Here is a 22,576-nt window from a genome sequence, read left to right as displayed (position 1 = left end):
TTTTTTTGGGGGGGGGTATCTTTTTTTTGCCTACTTTTCTTAAGGTTGTTAATCTTTTTCTTTCCGACTTAGAGGGACTTTTTATAATGGATATTAATAAATTGCCTGGAATATAAGTTACAATTGAATATTTTCCAGTTTGCTTAACTCTTCTAAATTTCCTTGTAGTGTTTTTAGCCATGCAATAGATTTTTATTTTTACATAGTCACATCATGGAAGTGTTTTCCCTCTTACTGCTTCTTGATTTGATTCCTAGTTAGGAAAGTTTTCCTCATTCTGAAGTTAGGAAGAAACTCATGGTTTTTGTTTGTTTTTTTTTTTTAAGTGTTCTCATGATTTTATTTTTTATATTTAGCACTTCTTCGTTTGCTATTTTATGCTGGTATATGTTGTGAGGAAAAGACCAGTTTTATCTGTTTCTGTCTATATCAATTGCTCAAATATTGTCAATAAATCCATATTTTGCCCTACTGAAATGATACACCATCTTTATCATATATTAAAGTTTTGTATGTGCTTGGGTAATAGATTTCTGGATTTCTGCTTTATTTCATGTTTACTTGCAAATATTACACTTTCTAGTTATAGACATTAACACTGTCTTTATATCTGGTAGAGCCTCATGCCCAGATCCCCTTTTAGATGTTTTCATTGCTATTCTTATATTTTTCTATGTGGATATAACATCAACTTTATGTTTAATTGTAGGGAAGAAAAACTATTTTAAAAAATTGAGCTTGTGATTAATTTATAAATTACTTAGGGGGAATTGACATCTTTTTCATGTTGAGCCTTCCTATCTAAGAGTGTATGCACTTTTTGTGTGTATAGTTTTGTCTCGTAAGAGTCTTACAAGTTTATCTTTGAAGGATTTGACACATTCCTTAAATTAAAAAAAATTAATCTTTTATTAGAAACAGAGCCTTCCATTTTGTCTTTTAACTGGTAGTTACGTTAGTGACTCCTTTATGTTTTATTTCTGCTGTTTTTTTTAAATGTGTTACTGTTTTTAATAATTTTCTCATTGAATGTTTATGTCTTTTGCAGGGACCAAAAGATAATTTCATCTGTATAGAGAGATAGTTTTCGTTTTAATTCTTACACCTGTAATTCAATTCTAATAGAAATAGAATGTAAGCCGTTATATTTTAATTTAAAATTATCTGTTAGCCTCATTTTAAAAAATCAGCCTGTTTAAATAATATTTTTATTTAACCCAGTGTATCAAGTAGATTATTTCAGAATGTGATTGGTATAACAGATTATTAAAGTATTTTATATTCTTTTTGTTGGTTTGTAGTAAGTCTTGGAAATCTGTTACACATTTTATACTTCCAGCACATTCAGTCTAGCCAGATTTCAAGTGTTGAATAGCCACATGTGGCTTGTGGCAACTGTATAACACCATGCACATTCTAAATACTTTCTCTAACTGTGTTATTTAATGTCATCAAAGATTAATCTGTCAAATACATACTATTTTATAATCTACTTAACATCATTAATATGTTTCCACATCAATATTGTACCTCTACAATAATTTTCAAAGCGCATGGTATGGTATAGATGTACCATAATAAACCAGTTTTTTGTTTGTTTTTTGTTTGCCTTTAAATATTTTATTGCACTATTGCTTTTAGTGAACATGCTTATAGCTAAATCTTTAGAGTCTTTATTTCCTTTTGCTCAATATCTATAAATGCACTTGCTCTGTAAAAGGGTATGTAATTTTTAAAGCTTTGGTGTATATTGCCTATTTATATTTTATGAATCTTCTAGTTTACTGATACTACATAACAGTGTCTATTTACCTCATGAGGCCTTTGTTAATACTGTGTATTTATTGTCTTTCTTTTGAAATCCCTTTAGAAAAACCCTTTAGGTAACCCTTCAGTTAAAAGTGGTATATTGCTTTGTATATTTTGATTGAGAGTGAAATGTGTGTTTGGATATAAGCATCTTTTGCATATTGACAGTTCATTTTATTTATCATTTTCTATTGTGGGATTGGTCTTCTAACGTACTGATTTGTAAGACTTTGTTTTATATTAAGGAATTTGTAAGACTTTGTTTTATATTAAGGATATTAATCTGTTTTGTAGCAAATATATTTCTCCAGTTTGCCATTTGCCTTTATCTCCCTTTTTTAAATTGTATTTTAAAGTTTATTTATTATTTATTTTTGAGAGAGAGCGCACACGTGCACAAGCAGGGGAGGGGCAGAGAGAAGAAAAGAGAGAATCCCAAGCAGGCTCTGTGCTCTCAGTGGGGCTTGATCCCACAAACTGTGAGATCATGACCTGAGCCGAAATCAAGAGTCGGACGCTTAACCGACTGAGCCACCCAGGCACCCCTTGCCTTTACCTTTCATATTGTTTACTTATGTACATGATTCTAAATTTTTATTTAGTGAAATCTGTTGGTTTTTTTATGGGGTTGTGTTTTGTCTTTGGTGTAACTCACCCATCTTCCTGTGGGGTTATGGTATTTGTTCCAATACCAGCTTCACCTTGTTTTTTCTTCACTGACTTAAAATGCTTACTTTCATAATTATTAGATGTATATTGACACTTTATTTTCTGGTGTATATTATATTACACTTCTCTGTCCCTACAGGTTATATGAAATCTCTGGTAGGGCAGATGTTCATTTTCAGAAACATTTTGGCTGGTACTTTGGTTCTTGTTTTCTTTAAGGTGAATTTTAGCATTATTTTGTGAAGTTAAGTATCTTCTTAGTGAGAGAAAATAGAAACAAATCCTTGGCTCTTTTATTGAAACCATTTTATAGTACAGAATTTTATAGTTTGGTATTTCATAATGAATTTGTATGGTTATTGTTAAAGTTTATTTTCCTGGTCATTGGTAGTAATGTTTCTTCTGTGGAGTCGTGTAAATTTTATTTTCTAATAAGTTGTTACTTGCATATATGAATGCACCTTTTGCTTTTTGTATATGATTTTCTCTAACTCAAGTAGTCTCTTTTTATTCTATTGGATTTTCAAGGAAAATAGTCGTCTACCAGTAATTCTGTTTTTCTTCCTTTCAGTGTTTACACATTGTCTCTAATTTTACTTACTAACTTCTACAGCAGTTAGTAATAATTAATGTTTTTTCTTGTTTATAACACCAAGCATTTTACTGCTAAATATGACTTGGTTTTTGGTTTGAGAGAAGGGTACCATCATAAACTTGTTTTTCAATTTTTAATTTACATTCCAGTTAGTTAACATAGAGTGTAACGTTAGTTTCCGGTGTACAGTTTATTGACTCGGCACTTACATAGAACACCCGATGCTCATCACAAGTTCACTCCTTCATCCCCAACTTTTAAGAGTATTATTATTTTTTTTTTTTAATTTTTTTTTCAACGTTTATTTATTTTTGGGACAGAGAGAGACAGAGCATGAACAGGGGAGGGGCAGAGAAAGAGGGAGACAGAGAATCGGAAAAGGGCTCCAGGCTCTGAGCCTTCAGCCCAGAGCCTGACGCGGGGCTCGAACTCACGGACCGCGAGATCGTGACCCGGCTGAAGTCGGACGCTTACCCGACTGCGCCACCCAGGCGCCCCAAGAGTATTATTTTTTTAAGTTTACTATAAGTAAGATCTTGGCTCTGTTTTTAGTAAGGAACTGATTGTTAACTTTCTTCAGATGACTTTTTTTGGCATATTGATAGCTTATTTTCTTTGATAGATAATATTGAATTTTGTCAGCTTTTCCATGAATATTTTTAGATACAGCTTTGGATTCAATTTCTACAAGCTCCAGTTAGGGTTTTTGGATCTCTTATAAGTACAGTTGTTATGTATGTGCTATGTGCTATTTTAGGTTTTGGTAGCAAGATTAAGTTGGTTTTATAAAATAAAGTTGTAATTTGTGTGCTTTCAAATGCTCTGGAGATGTACAAACAGAATTAAATTATATGTTTATTGAAGGCTTAATAGAAATCATCTAAAATCAAACTGGGCTCAGATTCTTTTCTTATTAAATACAATTCTTTTAACACTTTTAAATATTCTTTGATGAACTGTACTGATTTTATTCAGCTTCTGCTGAGACAATTTGTTCAGTGTATAAAACAGTTAATTTATTTTACATTAATCACGCCCAGAAGCTATGCACTGTAGGGTTGATTTCCATATCTTAACAGTCTCCTGTTTCCTTGGGATGTTTTTATTGATTCTAAATTCAGAGAGAAAGATGAATGTTATTGAAGTCACAAAGTAGGACTTCTTTTCAAGAGATAATTTTCTTCACAGCATTTTTTTTTAATTTTGAGCCTATAGAAAAGTTTTATGAGAATAAAAATTTTAATGTGTTAACTATTCTTGTTCTTAGGTGCATTTTATCTGGTGTTTGAATATATGGACCATGATCTGATGGGACTACTGGAATCAGGCTTGGTTCATTTTAATGAAAATCACATAAAGTCATTTATGAGACAGCTTATGGAAGGCCTGGATTATTGTCATAAGAAGAACTTTTTGCATAGAGATATTAAATGTTCAAATATTCTTCTAAATAATAGGTATGGTATGAGTCTGATATATGTGTTTCAAATGAGTATTATATAATGTATACTTTGATTCTGTTAAAAAGATTTAAAATTTATTGCTCAAGCTGTTATAATCAGTCTTATTACTGCCAGAACTGCATCTGAACATGTGTTAAGTACACTTTGGTTAATTTCTGATAATAGTTTTTAGTGTACATAAAATAATACTTAATCAATTTTCTTATTTGATATTCTTCCAGATAATGTGAATGGATATTCTTTTTTTTTTTTCAACGTTTACTTTTTATGTTTGGGACAGAGAGAGACAGAGCATGAACGGGGGAGGGGCAGAAAGAGAGGGAGACACAGAATCGGAAACAGGCTCCAGGCTCTGAGCCATCAGCCCAGAGCCTGACGCGGGGCTCGAACTCACGGACCACGAGATCGTGACCTGGCTGAAGTCGGACGCTTAACCGACTGCGCCACCCAGGCGCCCCTGTGAATGGATATTCTTATAATTAATAATGATTTCAGCCTTAGGTTAAGAATAGTTCTAAGAATTTTTTTTTAATTTAGAATTTGTTTTACACCAGTATCACAGTTTTAAAGTGAACTTTTTTTGAAGTGTGTATACACAGACACACACACACACATATATACTTATACACACACACAAGTAGATATTTAAAGTTTATGTTAAACATTTTACTGACAGCATAACCTGAGCTCTGATAATTCTTTTCTAAGTAGTACTCCTTGTTAGTTTAAGTGAGATATGCCTGGTTCTGATTTTAGTTACTAGAAAGGGTTCTATGTACCTAGCCCCTCTAAGAATTGGAAAATTAAACATAAATTTAAAATGATACGATTTCATTCTCATGCTTTACTGATTTGATTTGAACAAGTAATATGTCTTAATACTGAGTAGCAACAATAATCTCATTTTATTTTCATTGAAGTGTACTTGTCTAAATAGGAACTAACTAATACTAAAATACTGTTAATACTAGTACAATAATAGTAATAGTTGTGGTGGTGGTACTAGAATAATAGTAGCTGAAATTGTCAAAGGAAAAGTACTGTTTGTTGTTGTTTTTACTTGTTTATCTGTTTACCTTTCCTTATAGGACTTGGGGTACTGCTGTGTGATCAATGTTAAAGTTTATATAACTATATTTGTTATTAGTTCTAGGAATAGAATATGAATGTGTATGATAGGATTAGATATCTATGAATACGTACAAATATGTATGATTTCAGAGTAGACTAATAGTTTATGTTCATTTTGTCTTCCACCAGAGGGCAAATAAAACTTGCAGATTTTGGACTTGCTCGATTGTATAGCTCAGAAGAAAGGTAAGAGTATTTTCAAATGAGTATTATAGACAATAGAGACCAGTTTTAAGGACAGCTTATTGATAGTTTATTATTTCTTAAGAAATAAACTTTTTTAAGAAAAGGGAAATATACTATACTTTTCATTGTTAAATACATGAAATAATATAATTTTATACCATATTGGGATTAACTGTTTTAATTACAAATTTTATGTATTTATCTCAATTTAAAAATAATTGTTTTTTTGGCACTTTAGAGGTAAATAAAAATTTTTTTTAAATGTGTCATTTTAAATGTGTCTTAAGTGCAGATCCAGATATTAAGATGTTGGTGATTTTTGTGTTTAGTGAAAAATATTAGTACAGTATGTGCTTTTTTTATACTGCATGTTTAAGTTCACAAATTTTGTTTTAGTTATTAATTTGGATTCCTTTTTTTAAAAACTCAAGTTTTATCTATAGTTATGTTTGTTGTAAACTCTCTAGAACCTTTTATTTAAACTACTGTGAGAAAGTTCCATTGTATAACTCTTCTCTGTATGGAGCTTCCCTGGCTGCACTTGGGACGTGTATCCCATTTTGGCTCCTTTGGGCCTGGTGGTAGTGAAATAGGACTTGCCTCATTAGAACTAATATGTGGGAGTTTGGCTGGCTCAGTGGGTGGAACATGGGATTCTTGATCTCGGGGTTGTAAGTTTAAGCCCACACTGGGTACAGAGATTACTTAAAAAGAAAATCTTAAAAAAAGAAGAAAACTAATATGGAATTTCAAAATAAATTATTTTTGTCAAGTAGTGGATTTTATATAAATATTCTATGGAATTAATTGGGTTTAATCTATCTCTAGTTTGGTCTATTTCTTTCCTATCAAACAGCACTGTTTCTTTATTTCCAGATATATATTCTGAAATACTTTATGCTTGACAATTCTGTAATTTCTTTAGTGCAACTATAATTTAATCTAATTAACAAAAGTTAATTAGAATTCTCAGAAATAGGTACTTTCACTGAATGTTGGCCAGTTTCTGGTTGGTTGAAAAAAATCCTCTTTGAATTTTTTACAGTGAAAATTTATTTCTTTTTGAATCTTGCAGTGTCTGTTATGTCATTCTGAAAATTATTTTCATTGTTTAGTGTGGAGAGGTTTTTAAATGGTGTGTTTTGGACCCATCAGAATTCATTAAATCCCTCAGAAACTATGGTGTGGACCATTGTTACAGACCTACTTTAAAAAGGCAGAGCTTTTTGGCTTTTGTTGTTTTACGTGCCATACTTCTAATTAATATTTTATTTTAAGAAAGAGTCGTAGGATTTATTTTTTTTTAAGTTTGAAACTTTTCTAAAGCCTTAAAAGCTGTAACCCTCATCTTGCATTTGAGAAAACTGAGCCCTAGAAAGGGTTGAGTTAAAGATAAAAAAAATATTTGTTGGCAGAGTCCAGAGTATATGTAGTTCAGTTTCCAACTCCCAATTTTTTATTTTTTCTATCACCTATAATAGTGCCTCTTGGTAGAAATTGAAGAAAAAATAAGCTGTCCAAATATGCACTTAATCCAAAACTTCTCTTGGGAGTATATTTTTTGAGTAATTAAATTTCGTTAACTATTCTTTATGGGGAAGTTCTATTTAATTAAAGATTCTGTCCTCTTAGCTGGTTTTTTGAGATTTCACTGTAGTTTCAATCATCCTTTCTTAATACAGGTATATGTTTTTGTCAAACTTAAATGTAAATCCCTTTCTTCTTGATTTCATGTTAGGTTTCAGTAGAGATGGAGAACAGCTAAATTACCATTTTTTGTCTTATTTTCATGTTTAGTGAAAAATCTTAGTATAGTATATGCTTTTTATACTGTATGTTTAAGCTCATAAATTTTGTTTTAGTTATTAATTTGGACTTCCTTTTTTTTAAAAAAACCTCAAATTTTATATATAGTTACATGTTTGTTGTAAACTCATTAGAATCTTTTATTTAAACAAACTATTGTGAGAAAGTTCCACTGTATAATTCATTTTATGTTGATATTTATTCACATTAGAATAGATATGTTCCAGAAAAACGGACTGTAAAGTCAAGTTTTACCTATCAAAATACATTTTCTAATTTATTTTACCTTTTAAAAATGGAGTGTTGGGGGGTGCCTGGGTGGCTCAGTCGGTTAAGTGTCCGACTTCAGTTCAGGTCATGATCTCACAGCTGCTCATGCGTTCAACCCCTGTGTCGGGCTCTGTGCTGACAGCTCAGAGCCTGGAGCCTGCTTCAGATTCTGTGTCTCCCTCTCTCTCTCTCTGCCCCTCCCCTGCTCATATTCTCTCTCTCTCTTTCTCTCTCTCTCTCTCTAAAAAATAAATGTTAAAAAAAATTTTTTTTACATGGAGTGTTGGGTTTCAGGGGAGTGCCAAGGGTGTGGTGTGTTCACTGAGCTGGGGTCCCCATTGCTGTACTGAATTGATACAGGAATTTTGAGCTTAGAAAGGTAGGAGGTTTAAAATTTGCATCTTCTGGTAATGTGTAGTAAATGTTTCTGCTTACCCAATTTTCGTAAGATAAAACCTTTTGGTGTATTGTTTTGTAAGCAAAGTTTTTCAGGGGCTTATGTACTCCCTTACAACTTTTCTTTTTCAGATTTGAATAATTCCAATTTAAGATCAGAGTAGGCTTAATTTTAATGGAATGACTTTAAAATATATATATTGTTATAGTAAATTTTAATAACCTACCAGTTTCTAACATACTGCCTTTAGCAGATTTACTATTGTTCCAACTTTTCTAGATATTTTTAAAAATAAACATACCATGATATTTCATTCATACTTCTTTGTTATTATAAGCAGGAATAAAAGTAAGGCTTTACAGTAATAACACTCATCCAAATGTTAAATCACTTTGAAGTGTTTTCTAAGTAACTAGCTATTACAGATAGAATAACTGAAGTGTTCAAGAAATTATTGCAAGGTTTTTTTTGTTCAGAAATTGAGCATATTTCCGCTTACCACTGTAATAGCTTCAACTACATTCTCACTCACTTGGTTTCCGATATCTTTTTTGAATTTGGAGAACTGGATGGAATTCTTTCTAGTACTTAGGAATTGAACATGGGAGGTGATGTGACCATTGTGGATCTCCTCTGTCACGTGTGCTACAGTAGAAGAAAGAACCACTGAGTTAAAATTAGGGTGAAAATGATTCCTTTAAACTTGAAAAATCCTTTTCTCATTTTCGGAAATATAGAACTTGAGAACAGAGGGTTTTGCCCATTTCTTTACACCCATTCATTTTTTTCAGTAGCTATTTTAAGATCAACTTTTCCTGAAACTTTTAGCCATGGTAATATACCCACTTCTGAGTTTTTATTTTACCAAGTCATTGCTCCATTGCTTTCCCAAATGATGGGATATCTTTTTCTCTTTATGTGACTGTCCCATATGAATAAATATACGCATCAGGAAAACTTTGGTTCTAGTCCTGGCATTTCCATTTATTTAAGAAGTTAATCTTGGGCAGGTCACTTAATCTCTCTCTATTTCATTATTCACAACTTTAAGATGAAAGATTTTGTTTTATAAAATTTTTTTAAGTTTATTTAGAGAGAGACAGAGAGAACACACACGTGCAAGTGAGCAGGGGAGGGGCAGAGAGAGAAAATCCCAAGCAGGCCTCACACTGTCAGCACAGAGCCTGACGTGTGCCTCGAACTCACAAACTGTGAGATCATGACCTGAGCCAAAACCAACACCCAGACGCTTAATCGGCTGGGCCACCCAGGTGCCCCAAGATGAAAGATTTAAAATCTCTAAAATCCTTATTTAAAGTATATTGAAAAACCCATCTTTTATGGTTCTAAGAGTTAGCGTAATCAAAATAAAAGTTTCTTAAACATTTTTAAAGGTAATATCACCATCTAGTGGCTTTTCATAAAATTGCCATTAAAAGCAAAATTAAAATTTTCCAAAGCTAAGTATCAGTGGGAAAGGGAGAAAGTATTACCTCTTGCAGCTTGTCCAAGGACTAGATGAATTTATATTCAGGACATACTACTTGTGTTCTTGTCTTTTCAGTCAAGCTAGAATTGTAGTCATCTTAAAGACAGAGACCATATTTTAAACTTTTATGTTTTTTATGCCCTAAACTGTAAAACACATTCACACTAACTGCTTGATTAATTCTGATCCAAGAGACCAGCATTCTGATCTGGAGGACCCTCCTGATAGAGATTAGTGCAGGGAGCTCTGGGGACTACAGATACCCAGAGTACTTCTGGGAGATCCTGGGCCAATATTAGGACCATAGTAATAAAAAGATGGCTAATAACATATTAATAGCAATAAAAAATGTGGCTAAACAAGCTTTAGGAATGGAAATCTCATTTAGATTACTAACCTAACCATATGATCCAGATTAAATTGTACTTCCTTTGGCCCTAATGGAGTAGCTTACATTTTTGAGCATATAAAATGGGAAAGGCAGTTTAATTATCTGGAGTATGGTATTCCCCCTCTTCATGTAGGGTAAATTTCATGTATTCCCTCAATGCTGAAGATTTACAAATTTCTCTTTCTTTCTCTTGATCTTTCTTTTGATCTCTAAACCTGTACTGGACATAACTGCATAACTCCATCTAGGTGGTGTAGGTGCTTTAAATTAAACATACTGTACAAAGCCTGTCTTCGTATTTCCAGAAAAAAAGTTTGCTCTTTTCCTTTATTCCCCGTTTTAGTTGAAGGTATCAGTCACTCTCACATATAGATATGTCTCCTATAGACCACTGTAAGTAGAATTGTATTGGTTTTCTTGCCTCTGGGCTGTTTCCCTAACATTCTTTTCCTTCTGCCATTCTTATCAACTGCTGTCCCCTGCCCCCCAGATAATAGCAATGTCAACTCTTTGTAGTTCCCTTAAACAGGTTAAGCTCTTGAATGCCTTTGTGAGTCTACATAAGTTGTTTCCTTTGTATGGAATTATACTTTCCATTATCTGAGTCTGACGTTTGTTTTTTTTGAAAAATTTACCCTGAATCCTACAGTCATTTTTGGTCACATCTTCCTTTATGTATCCAGAGTACATTTTTCATTATTTTATGTAGTACTTAGAGTATATTATTGTAATTTATATCTATATTACCACCAGACTTAAAGGCTTTAAACAACTACTTGGTTGGTTGGCTCTTTGGTCTAGCCATCTCTTGGTGCTTAGTGCAGTACCTAGCTCAGAGTGTCAGTAAGTACTTGTTTATAAAGAAGGAACAGGGACCCCTTGGGTTGCTCAGTTGGTTAAGGTCCAACTCTTGATTTAGGATCAGGTCGTTATCTCACACTTCATGAGTTTGGGCTCCACATTGGGCTCCTCGCTGACAGTGTGGAGGCTGCTGGGGTTCTCTCTCTCCCTCTTTCTCTGCCCTTCCCCTGCTTGTGTATTTGCTCACTCTCTCAACATAAATAAATAAACTTAAAAAAAAAATATATATATATATATATATATATATATAAAGAAGGAACAAACTTAACTAGCATTTGTGCATAGTACTTTATATATTTTATATATGTGTGTATGCACATATACACATACATTCATATATACACATACACATACATGTATACACATATATTCACAGTATATAATCAAAAGTATTAGACTTTTGATTTTGGTTTAGGTTGTGTTCTCACAGTTGTGAGATCGAGCCCCAAGTTGGGCTCTTTGCTGAGCCTGGAGGCTGCTTGAAATTCTCTCTCTCCCTCTCCCTCTGCCCTCCCCTGCTTGTTCACTTGTGCGTGTGCTCGCGCTCTCTCTCATAAATAAATAAATATCATTTAAATTAGTGAATTAAGTAATTTGAAATTGGCCTTATTTGCCAACTCCATCTATCTTGGTATTTGCTTTTATGATTAAAATCTGTCTGCATACTTTCTCAATATTTGCTTCCTTCTTATTAGACATTAAGGTAGAAAGTGAGGTGGGACACCTGATTTGCAGAATACTTGAATAAATCATGTAAGTTTTTTCTTAACTTTTAAACAATCATTTTGTCTTTTGTCAATATTAACTTCTAAACATTTAAAACTAGTTTATTGAAAAGCTTATTTAAAATATTTATTTAAAAAATGTTTATCACAGACATTTAAAACATAATTATAGCACCACCATCTTAAAAGTTTTCTTGCTAGCTCTGCTCTCTCCCTGGCTTATCTCCTAGCTCTAGAAAATGAACATTTGCTCAGCCTTCTCAGGACCTGATGGTTCAGTGTGCTTGAAACAAGAACCAAGTAGTAAATATTTTTTTTTAATGTTTTTTTTATTTTTGAGAGAGAGACAGAGCATGAAGGGCAGAGAGAGACCGAAACGCAGAATTGGAAGCAGGCTCCAGGCTCTGGGCTGTCAGCACAGAGCCCGACATGGGACTCGACCTCGTGAATCGTGAGATCATGACCTGAGCCGAAGTCGGCCACCTAACCAACTGAGCCACCTAGGCACCCTAGTAATAAAGATTTTTATAGGCCTTATGTGCATATTCTCTAGGAGGAAGAGAATGTGTGTGTGTTAAAGGTATAACATATTGACGTTTTGTGTTGTCCCTTTGACTGTATTTGGAAAGGAAGTCTGGAAGCAAGGGCAGTCAGCTGTTGCAGTAAACCTGGGTAGGATGATTATGGCTAGAACTTGGGAATGGGCATAGATGTTGGCAAAACATGAATTATATCATAAGATATAAAATTGTTAAAACTTGATAGTTGAATATGTTTATTTATTTATTTTTAATTTTTTTTTTAACGTTTTATTTATTTTTGAGACCGGGAGAGACAGAGCATGAATGGGGCGGGGGGGGTGGGGTGGGGCTGGGGTCAGAGAGAGAGAGGGAGACACAGAATCTGAAACAGGCTCTGGGTCTGAGCTGTCAGCACAGAGCCTGACGCAGGGCTCGAACTCACGGACCGCAAGATCATGACCTGAGCCGAAGTCGGCCGCTTAACCGACTGAGCCACCCAGGCTCCCCTGAATATGTTTATTTAAAAAAAATTTTTTTTTCAACGTTTTTTATTTATTTTTGGGACAGAGAGAGACAGAGCATGAACGGGGGAGGGGCAGAGAGAGAGGGAGACACAGAATCGGAAACAGGCTCCAGGCTCCGAGCCATCAGCCCAGAGCCCGACGCGGGGCTCGAACCCACGGACCGTGAGATCGTGACCTGGCTGAAGTCGGACGCTTAACCGACTGCGCCACCCAGGCGCCCCTGAATATGTTTATTTAGACACATCCCTGTCTGTACCTCTACTGTAGATTTCTGCTTAAGAAACTGAATAAATGGTTTGTTAGGGTAAGCTAAGCTTTTACATCAAAAAGAACCTGAAAATTCAGTGGCTTAAAGAGTATGAAGTTTGTATGTGTTTCTCACTTAATGATCAGGAATGGATATTGCTTACCTCGGTGGACAATGAAGAGTATTTAACCATCTCATTAGATCAAGTAGTGACTATTTCATATAGTCATTGAGGGATCCAAGTTGGAAGATCTGCCATCTTCTTCACATGACTTCCAAGGCTGACACCACCTCTGTTAACCAGAAGCTAGAAAAAAGGAGAGAGGGATGTGATGAGCCAGACCTAGAATGGTGCTTATCATTTATGATCATGTTCTTTTAGTGAGAACATGGTGCTGTGATCACACACACCCAACTGCAGTGAGGGTAGGCAGTGGCCTACAGGTGGGCAGCTACCATTGAAGAAAAGAACAGATTTTGGAAGACAGCTAGCAGTGTCTACCATACATTCCTGAGACAGGAAACAGGAAGCAAGTGTGTGGCAAAAGATGATACATTTCCTTTGGGATGTGTTAAGATACAGGTACTTTTAGGACTTCTAAATTTACATGTGTAGTAAAAATAGGTAAGATGACCTTAGTTGGGGAAAAAAAATTACTATTGTTTCTTTGCAGCAGTGTTACAATACAGAAGTTTCAGAGTTATTTTTCTTGGAAAATATCAGGAAGAAAGTGGGAGTGAAGATAGAAAAGTAAGGGGGAAGGGGCATGTGAAAAAAGTTGTGTTCATCATATATAGTTAAGGCATGTCTTAGCTCATTAAAAGTATTAGTAAGTGCAGGGTACCCAGGTGGCTCAGTTGGTTAAATGTCTGACTCTTGATTTTGATTCATGTCATGATCTCACAGTTCTTGAGTTTGAACCCCGTGTGGGGCTCCACACTGCTGACAATGCAGAGCCTGTTTTAGATTCTCTTTCCCTCCTCCTTTATCTGCCCCTCCCCCACTCTCACCTGCTTTCTCTCTCAAAATAAATAGACTTAAGAATATGTTAATGAGGGGCGCATGGGTGGGTCAGTGGGTTGGTTGAGCGGCTGACTTCGACTCAGGTCACGATCTCATGGTCCGTGGGTTCGAGCCCGCGTCGGGCTCTGTGCTGTCAGCTGGGAGCCTGGAGCCTGCTTCGGATTCTCTGTCTCTCTCTTACTCTGGCCCTCCCCTACTCATGCTCGCTCGCGCTCTTCCTCTCTCTCTCTCTCTCTCTCTCTCTCTCTCTCTCTCTCTGTCAAAAATATAAAACATTAAAAAATGTATACATATATATTAACAAGTGCTTACTCTGTGCCAGACACTGACCTAGGTAATACCTACTGGTTAAGTATTAGAGATATAGCTATGAAAGACACCAGGTCCATGGTCTTATTTACACGGTGATGGCAGAGGTAGACATGAACCTGTGGAATAGAGGAAAGAATTTAAAATACTTAAGTGCTGCAAAACAAAATAGTGACTGTGAGGTCACTCTAGGCATGTGGGTAGTTTTTAGCTAAGGTAGTTAGGACAGACCTTTAAAGAAGTAAAATTGAGCCTGAGACCTGAATAATGAGTGATGAGAATGGGATAACTTAGTGAAGACATAGGGCAAGAACATTCCAGTAGAAGGAACTGAGCAACTGCAAAACCTGGGAATAGACTTGGAAAATTTAAAGGCCAGAAAGTTGCCTAGTATAAAAATAGGAGGTGAGATGCCCAGGAATATGGTTATATCAACTGAGGTAAAGTTTAAATTTTATGTACTTGCAGTAATAGGATCTGATTTTAGGCTTTGAAAAAAATCTTTAAAAAAGTGGGGGAGGGAGGCCAGATAGAAATAGAGGCAGCAAAACTCATACCAATGAAAAAAATAATAATGACTCAGACTAAAAGATAATCTTGGCTTTCACTTTTTTGAAATCATGGAAAATGGTTGGATTTAGCATCTGTTTGGATGTAGAAATGACAAAAGCTGTTGACAGGTTAGATGTGAGATTTGAAAGAAGAGTCAAGGATGACAGAATATTTTTCACCTCCAGAGGGTAGGTATTAAAAACAGGTCCTAGATTTCTTTTGTAGGTTTGGTAGGTGTTTATGCAGTAGATTCTGAAGGGAGACATGGCATTTGTGCATATGATAAATTTTGTTAGCAGAAGGCTCTCCATGTTTTTCTCAAAAATATAAGTTATAGTCTAAAAGAAGTATAGGCATACTATATATGTTGAAAGAATGAAGCATTTTAGAGCAGTTTAGGTATTTCCTTTTATGTAATTCTCTTTTTTTTTATTTCTTATAAGAGTCTTTAACAAAGTTAGCAACTCTGGTTTGTAAATTTTAATTATGTAGAACCTCCAAATACTTCAGGGGTCTAGGATCTTGCTCTGAACATTTGCTTTTTCGCCTTTTTATTTATTTAGACCAGATAGGAGGCTGAGCTGCCTACCAGCCTCGGGACACACCCTTAAGGCATTGCTTTTTTTTTTTTTTTTTTTTTAATTTTTTTTAACGTTTATTCATTTTTGAGAGACAGAAAGAGACAGAACATGAGCGGGGAAGGGGCAGAGAGAGGGAGACACAGAATCTGAAACAGTCTCCAGGCTCTGAGCTGTCAGCACAGAGCCCAGCGCAGGGCTCGAACTCACAAACTGTGAGATCCTGACCAGACCCTAAGTCGGGCACTCAACTGACTGAGCCACCCAGGCATCCCAGGCATTGCTTTTGTTTGTTGGGAAAAAAGGTAGGCAAGTCTGTAACTGTTTCCCACCACCTCCCCTGATCCACCCCTTTTGAATTCCTGGGATTATCTAAAGGCAGAGTGTTGAAATCTATCATCGAACAGATAGTCTTTGAGCTCTCTTGATACCTCCATTGAATGTAAAGAAAAATTCAGTGAAAATTCACAATGGTACTTTGTTTTATAAAAGGTATATATCAATCTGAATAATTTATTCACTTTACAAATAAAAGAATTTCCCCAATATTGAGATATTCGTGTTTTAAAATTGAACTTTTTGGGGCACCTGGGTGGCTCAGTCAGTTAAGCTTCGGACTTTGGCTCAGGTCATGATCTTGCAGCCTGTGATTTTGAGCCCCTCATCGGGCTCTGTGTTAACAGCTCGGAGCCTGGAGCCTGCTTTGGATTCTGTCTTCCTCTGTCTCTGACCTTCTCCTGCTCGTGGTCTCTCTCTCAAAAACAAATAAACATTAAAAAAATATTTTTAGGGGCACCTGGGTGGCTCAGTCGGTTAAGCATCCAGCTTCAGCTCAGGTCATGATCTCATGGTTTGTGGGTTTGAGGCCCAAGTCAGGCTTCTTGCTGACAGCTCAGAGCCTGGAACCTGCTTCAGATTCTGTATCTATCCCCCCACCCCCACCCCCTTGCCGCCTTTGCCCCTCCCCTGCTGGCACTCTGTCTCTCTCAAAAAAGTAAAAAAGATTTTTTTTTTAATTAAAAAATATATAATTGAGCTTTCTGGGTCAAATTTTACAGTTGAATGATTTTTCTCGGTCTCCCTAGTTCTTACTTTTTTCTGACAGAAACTAAGAATTTGGAAATATTAGAAAAAGCTGTCAACTAGTATACATGAAATATTTTTGCCATATATTTACAAGTGTATTTTGGGACTCCTGGGTGACTCAATCAGTTGAGCATCTGACTTTGGCTCAGGTCATGATCTCACAGTTTGAGTTCGAGCCCCCTGTTGAGCTCTCCATTGTCAGTACAGAGCCCACATCAGATCCTCTGCCCCTCCCTGCTCATGCTTGCTTGCGCGCGCGTGCGCGCGCTCGCTCTCTCGCTCTCTCTCTCTCTCTCTCTCTCTCTCTCTCACACACACACAATAAACATTAAAAAATTAAAAAAAAAAAAGAAGTGGATTTCATCCAGTTTTGCATTTAATCATCTTTGATAATATACTAAATATTTTCACTTCTGGATTTGATAAAAGTTAAAAAATTAAACTAGTCTAATTTTAACTGCTTAAAGATGACTGTGTTGTAAATGTTGTCTAGAACTTGATACATAGTATATAAAATAATCTTTTATTTAAATATTGCTTTCAATAAAACTTAATGACTTTAATTTGTGTAATTTCTCTACATAATTCAACATACTTTTATTTTTAAAATTATATGTAAATATACTTCTAAACATAAAAAGATAAAATATAAACTAATTACAGATTTATATTAATTTAAACATATTCTTGAGACTGTAGATATCTAGTTGTACTTGAGGCGATGAGACCATAGGTTTCATATGCTTAAAAATCCTTGAAATGTTTTAGAAAACTAGCCATTATCATTTTCACAAATTTCTCCCACCCAGCTAATTCATATAGGTCAACTAAACTTGCAAGGCCATATCCATTAAAGTGTCTGTCCTGTGCTCAGCATTGTTCTGGGCTTTGTGTGTGGGGTTCATAATAAAGAATGGTCTCTGGGGTCTTTTGTCTTCCTGGGAAGATAGAAAACATAAAATACAATACAGTGGTAAGTATGATATAAAAAATAAGAATGTGAAAATCTGCTGATAATAGAGATTCGAGTTTATGAAGTTTGGTCTTTCACTATGTCTTGAAGGAGGTACAGGATTGAATGAGAAAAATGGGGAATTTCGAATTTAAAAGGAGTTAAGGCATAAACAGGTGAATTATTTTATTGATGTATAATTGACATACAACTTTATATTAGTTTCAGAATGTAATGATTTGACAGTTGTATGCACTGTGAAATGACAGTAGATCTAGTTATCATTTGTCACCATAAAAAGTTACAAAAGAAAAATTTTCATTCTTGTGATGAGAACTTTTCAAGATCCACTCTCCTGGCAACCTTCAAATATGCACTGCAATACCATTGACTTCGAGTCACCATGCCACACAGCACATCCCCATGACCTGTTCATTTCACAATGGGAGGTCTGTACCTCCTGACCCTCTTCATCCAAATCACCCCACCTCCTCCCTGGCAACCACCATTCTGTTCTTCATGTCCATGAGTTTTTTTATTGTTTTTTAGATTTCATATATAAATGAGATCACATGGTAATTGTCTTTTTCTGTCTGCTTATTTCACTTAGCACAATACCTTCATGGTCCATGCATGTTGTCACAAATGGCAAGATTTCATTCTCTTGCCTGCATAGTATGACTTATGACTGCATAGTATTCCATTATATAGAGAGTAGTCCCCAGGTCTGGGTTTTGTGTTCCACAGTTTCAGATTCCTGCAGTCAAACCCAGTTCAGAAACAGATGATCCTTCTGATGTATCATCAGAAGGTCAGTAGTAGCCTAATGCTACATCTGTACAGTGTCAGCATCACTCACCTCACTTTGTCTCATCACATAGGCATTTTGTTATCTCTCATCATCACAAGAAGGATGAGTACAGTACAGTAAGATACTTTGAGAGAGAGAGACCATATTCACAAATTTCATTACTATATATTATAATTGTTCTACTTTGTTATTATTATTATTATTATTGCTAATCTCTTATTGTGCCTGATTTATAAATTAAGCTTTATTATAGTTCTGTGTGGATTAGCAAAAAGCAGTATATATATAGTTCAGTACTACTTAAGGTTTCAGGCATCCACTGGGGGGTTTTGGATTGTATCCCTTATGAATAAGGGGGGGGGGACTACTTTGTGTACCACATCTTCTTTATCCATTCATCCATTGGTGGACGCTTAGGTTGATCCATATCATGACTACTGTAAATAATGCTGCAGTGAACATGGAGGTGCAGATTATTATTTCCATTAGTGTTTACTTTTTTTTTTTTTTTTTTTGGATAAATAGAGTGGGATTGCTGGGTCATATGGTACTCTGTTTTTAGTGTTTTGAGGAACCTCCATACTGTTTTCCATAGTGGCTGTACCAATTTACATTCCCACCAACAGTGCACAAGGGTCCCCTGTTCTCCACATCCTTGGCAACATTTGTTAGTTCTTATCTTTCTGATAATAGCCATTCTAACAGGTGTGAATTGATCTCTCGTTGTGGTTTTGCATTTCCCTCATGATAAGTGAGGCTGAGCATCTTATATGCCTGTTGGCCATGTGTATGTTATCTTTGAGAAAATGTCTCTTTGGATCCTATGCCCTTTTTTTTTTTTCTTATGCCCATTTTTAAATCCGTTTTTTTTGGGGGGGGGGTTGTTTTACTATTTGATTGTATGAGTTCTTTATGTGTTTTGGATATTAACCCCTTATGATATATATGATTTGCAAATATTTTCTCACACTCAGTAGGTTGCCTTTTCATTTTGTTGATGGTTTTCTTTGCTGTGCAGAAGCTTTTTAATATGATGTAGTCCCAACTTGGGACTTTAACCTTTTTTGCCTTTTCTTTTGGAGTCAGATCAAAAAAAAAAAAAAAACCCCAAAAACCAACACTAAGACTTGATGTCAGGTGTTTTCTTCTAGGAGTTTTCTGGTTTCAGGTGTTAACATTCAAGTCTTTAATCCATTTTGAGTTAATTTTTGTGTATGACAAGATAGTGGTCCAGTTTTATTGTTTTGCATGTGGCAGTTCAGTTTTCTCAGTACCATTGATACTCAAGAGATTGTCTTTTCTCTAGTTATATTCTTGTCTGCTTTGTCATAAGTTAATTGACCATGTATGCGTGGGTTTATATCTGGGTTCTCTATTCAGATCCATTGACCTATGTGTCAGTTTTTATGCCACTACTATACTGTTTAGATTACTATAGCTTAGTAAATTAGTTTGAAATTGGGAGAGTGTGATGCCTTCACCTTTCTTCTCAAGATTGCTTTGTCTATTTGGAGTCTTTTTTGGTTCCACTCAAATTTTGGGATAGTTTGTACTATTTTTGTGAAAATCCCATTGGGACTTTGATAGAACTTGCATTGAGTCTATAGATTGCTCTGAGTAGTATAGACATTTTAAACAATATTAATTTTTCCAGTCCATGAGCATGGACAATATGTCTTTACATTTATTTGTGCCTTTGGTTTCTTTCATCAGTGTCTTTATAGTTTTCAGTGAACAGGTCTTTAATCTCCTTAGTAAATTTATTTCTAGGTGTTTTATTCTTTTTGATGCAATTGTAAGTGGGATTGCTTTCTTAATTTCTCTTTCTCATAGTTTATTGTTAGTGTATAGAAATGTAACAGATTTTTGTGTGGTTGATTTTATATCCTGCAGTTTTACAGAATTTGTTTTATAGTATTTTGTGGAGTTTTTAGGGTTTTCTACATAAAAATGTCATCCACAAATAGTGACACTTTTATTTCTTTTCAATTTCAGTGCTTTTTGTTTCTTTTTATTGCCTAATTGTTCTGGCTAGAGCAATTTGACATATTGAATGAAGGTGGATAGAATGGGCATCTTTGTCATTTTTACATCTGTGTTCACCAGGGATACTGGGCTATAATTTTCTTTTTTTTTTTTTTTCCTTTTCTTTTCTCTTTTTTTTTTTTTTTTTTAATGTCTTTGTCTGGTTTTGTTATCGGGGTAATCCTCACCTAATAAAATGAGTTTGGAAGTGTTCTCTCTTAATCAATTTTTTGTCAGAGTTTTAGAAGGATAGGTATTAAATCTTCTCTGTTTGGTAGAATTCATAAATGAAGCCGTCTGGTCCTGGACTTTTGTTTGTTGGGAGGTTTTTGATTACTGATTCAGTCTCATTAGTAGTTGGTCTGTTCACATTTTTTCTTCATGATTCGGTCTTGGAGGACTGTATGTTTCTAGGGATTTTTGTTTGAGCCTTTTCTCTTTTTTTCTTGTTGAAGCTAGTTAAAGGTTTGTCAGTTCTGTTTAGTTTTCAGAGAACCAGTACATGGTGCCATTGATCTTTTCTGTTGTCTGATTAGTCTCTATTTCATTTATTTCTGCTCTGATCTTTGTTATTTCCTTCCTACTACTAACTTTGGGTTTTGTTCTTCTTTTTCTAGTTTCTTTACATGTAAAGTTAGATTGTTTATTTGAGATTTTTCTTATTGTTTGGAGGTAGGCCTCTGTTGCTTTGAACTTCCCTTTTAGAACTGATTTTGCTGCATCCCGTAGATTTTGGTAAGTTGTATTTTGTAATACAACTTGGTATTGTAATACAATTTGGCAAGTTGTATTTGTATTTGGTAAGTTCCATTTTCATTTGTTTGGAGGTATTTTCTTACTTCTCCCTTCTAATTCTTCATTGACCCATTGGTGGTTTAGTATCATATTGTTTAATCTCCACATACTTATGATTTTTTTCCAGTTTTTTTTTTCATGTAAGTGATTTTTAGTTGCATACCATTGTGATTGAAAAAGATGCTTAATGTGATTTCAGTCTTCTCAAATTTATTGAGACTTACTTTGTGGCCTCACATGATTTATCCTAGTTGTTTATCTTTTTCTTATGTTTATTTAGTTTTATGAGAGAGAGAGGGAGAGGGAGAGGGAGAGGGAGAGGGAGAGGGAGAGGGAGAGAGAGAGAGAGAGAGAGAGAGAGAGAGAGAGAAAGAGAAAGCATGGGGGTGGCAGAGAGAGGAGACACAGGCTCTGAGCTGTCAGCACTGAGCTTGACATAGGGCTCCAACTCACAATTCTCAAGATCATGACCTGAGCCAAAGTAAGATGCCTAAGCAGCTGAACCCCCCAGGTGCCCCTAATTGGTTGTTTAAAGCTGATGTTGCCTTACTGATTTTTTTTGTCTGGATGATCTGTCCATTGATGTAAGTGGGGTATTAAGTCCCCTGCTATTATTGTATTGCTGTCCATTTTTCCCATTAGGTCTGTTAATATTTACATATTTAGGTGCTCCTATCTTGGGTGCATAAGCATTTAGAAATGTTATATCCTCTTGTTGGATTGACCCCTTTATTATTATGTAAAGTTCTTCTTTGTCTCTTACTACATTCTTGGTTTTAAAATCTATTTTGTCTGATACAAGTAAAGCTACCTCTGCTTTCTTTTGGTTTCCATTTGTGTGAAATATATTTTTCCATTTCTTTAGGCTGTGTATATTCTTACATCTGAAGCAAATCTCTTGTAGCAGATCGATGGTTTTTTTTATTCCAGCCACTTTGTCTTTTGGTTGGAGAATTTAGTCCATTTACCTTAAAGTACTTATTTACTTATTTACATTTTGTTCCTTGTTTTCTGGCTGTTTTGTAGTTCCTATCTTCTCTTGCTGTCTTCCTTTGTGGTTTGATGGTTTTCTTTAGTGTTATGCTTAGATTCCTTTCTTGCTATTTTTGTGTATCTCTTGTAGATGTTTACTTTGTGGTTACCATGATGCTCCCCCCTCCCATTTTATGTTTCTGATGTCACATTTTACATCTTTTTCTTTTGTGTGTCCCTTAACTGATTATTGTAGTTACAATTATTTTTACTTATGTCTTTTAACCTGTATGGTAGCTTTATGTGATTAATCCATTACCTTTACTATATATTTATCTTTACCAGTGAGACTTACATGTTTTCTTATTCAATTAGTGTACTTCCTTTG

At 35.0% G+C, this 22,576-nt stretch overlaps 1 protein-coding gene across 2 annotated transcripts in view; it reads left to right on the top strand.

Annotated features, from left to right (window-relative positions):
• CDK13 (cyclin dependent kinase 13) overlaps positions 1-22,576 on the top strand; it is a 122,828-nt gene that overhangs the window by 74,900 nt on the left and 25,352 nt on the right. For both annotated transcript variants that reach the window (XM_023250202.2, XM_023250200.2), the window contains exons 6-7: positions 4,341-4,530; positions 5,797-5,853. In XM_023250202.2, the coding sequence (XP_023105970.1) occupies positions 4,341-4,530; positions 5,797-5,853 (247 nt within the window). The remainder of the gene's footprint in view (positions 1-4,340; positions 4,531-5,796; positions 5,854-22,576) is intronic.

Source organism: Felis catus, chromosome A2, assembly GCF_018350175.1.
Source record: "Felis catus isolate Fca126 chromosome A2, F.catus_Fca126_mat1.0, whole genome shotgun sequence".
Taxonomy (NCBI): Eukaryota; Metazoa; Chordata; class Mammalia; order Carnivora; family Felidae; genus Felis; species Felis catus.
The sequence above is the reverse complement of the archived record's forward strand: the minus strand, read 5'-3'. Positions and strand labels throughout refer to the sequence as shown.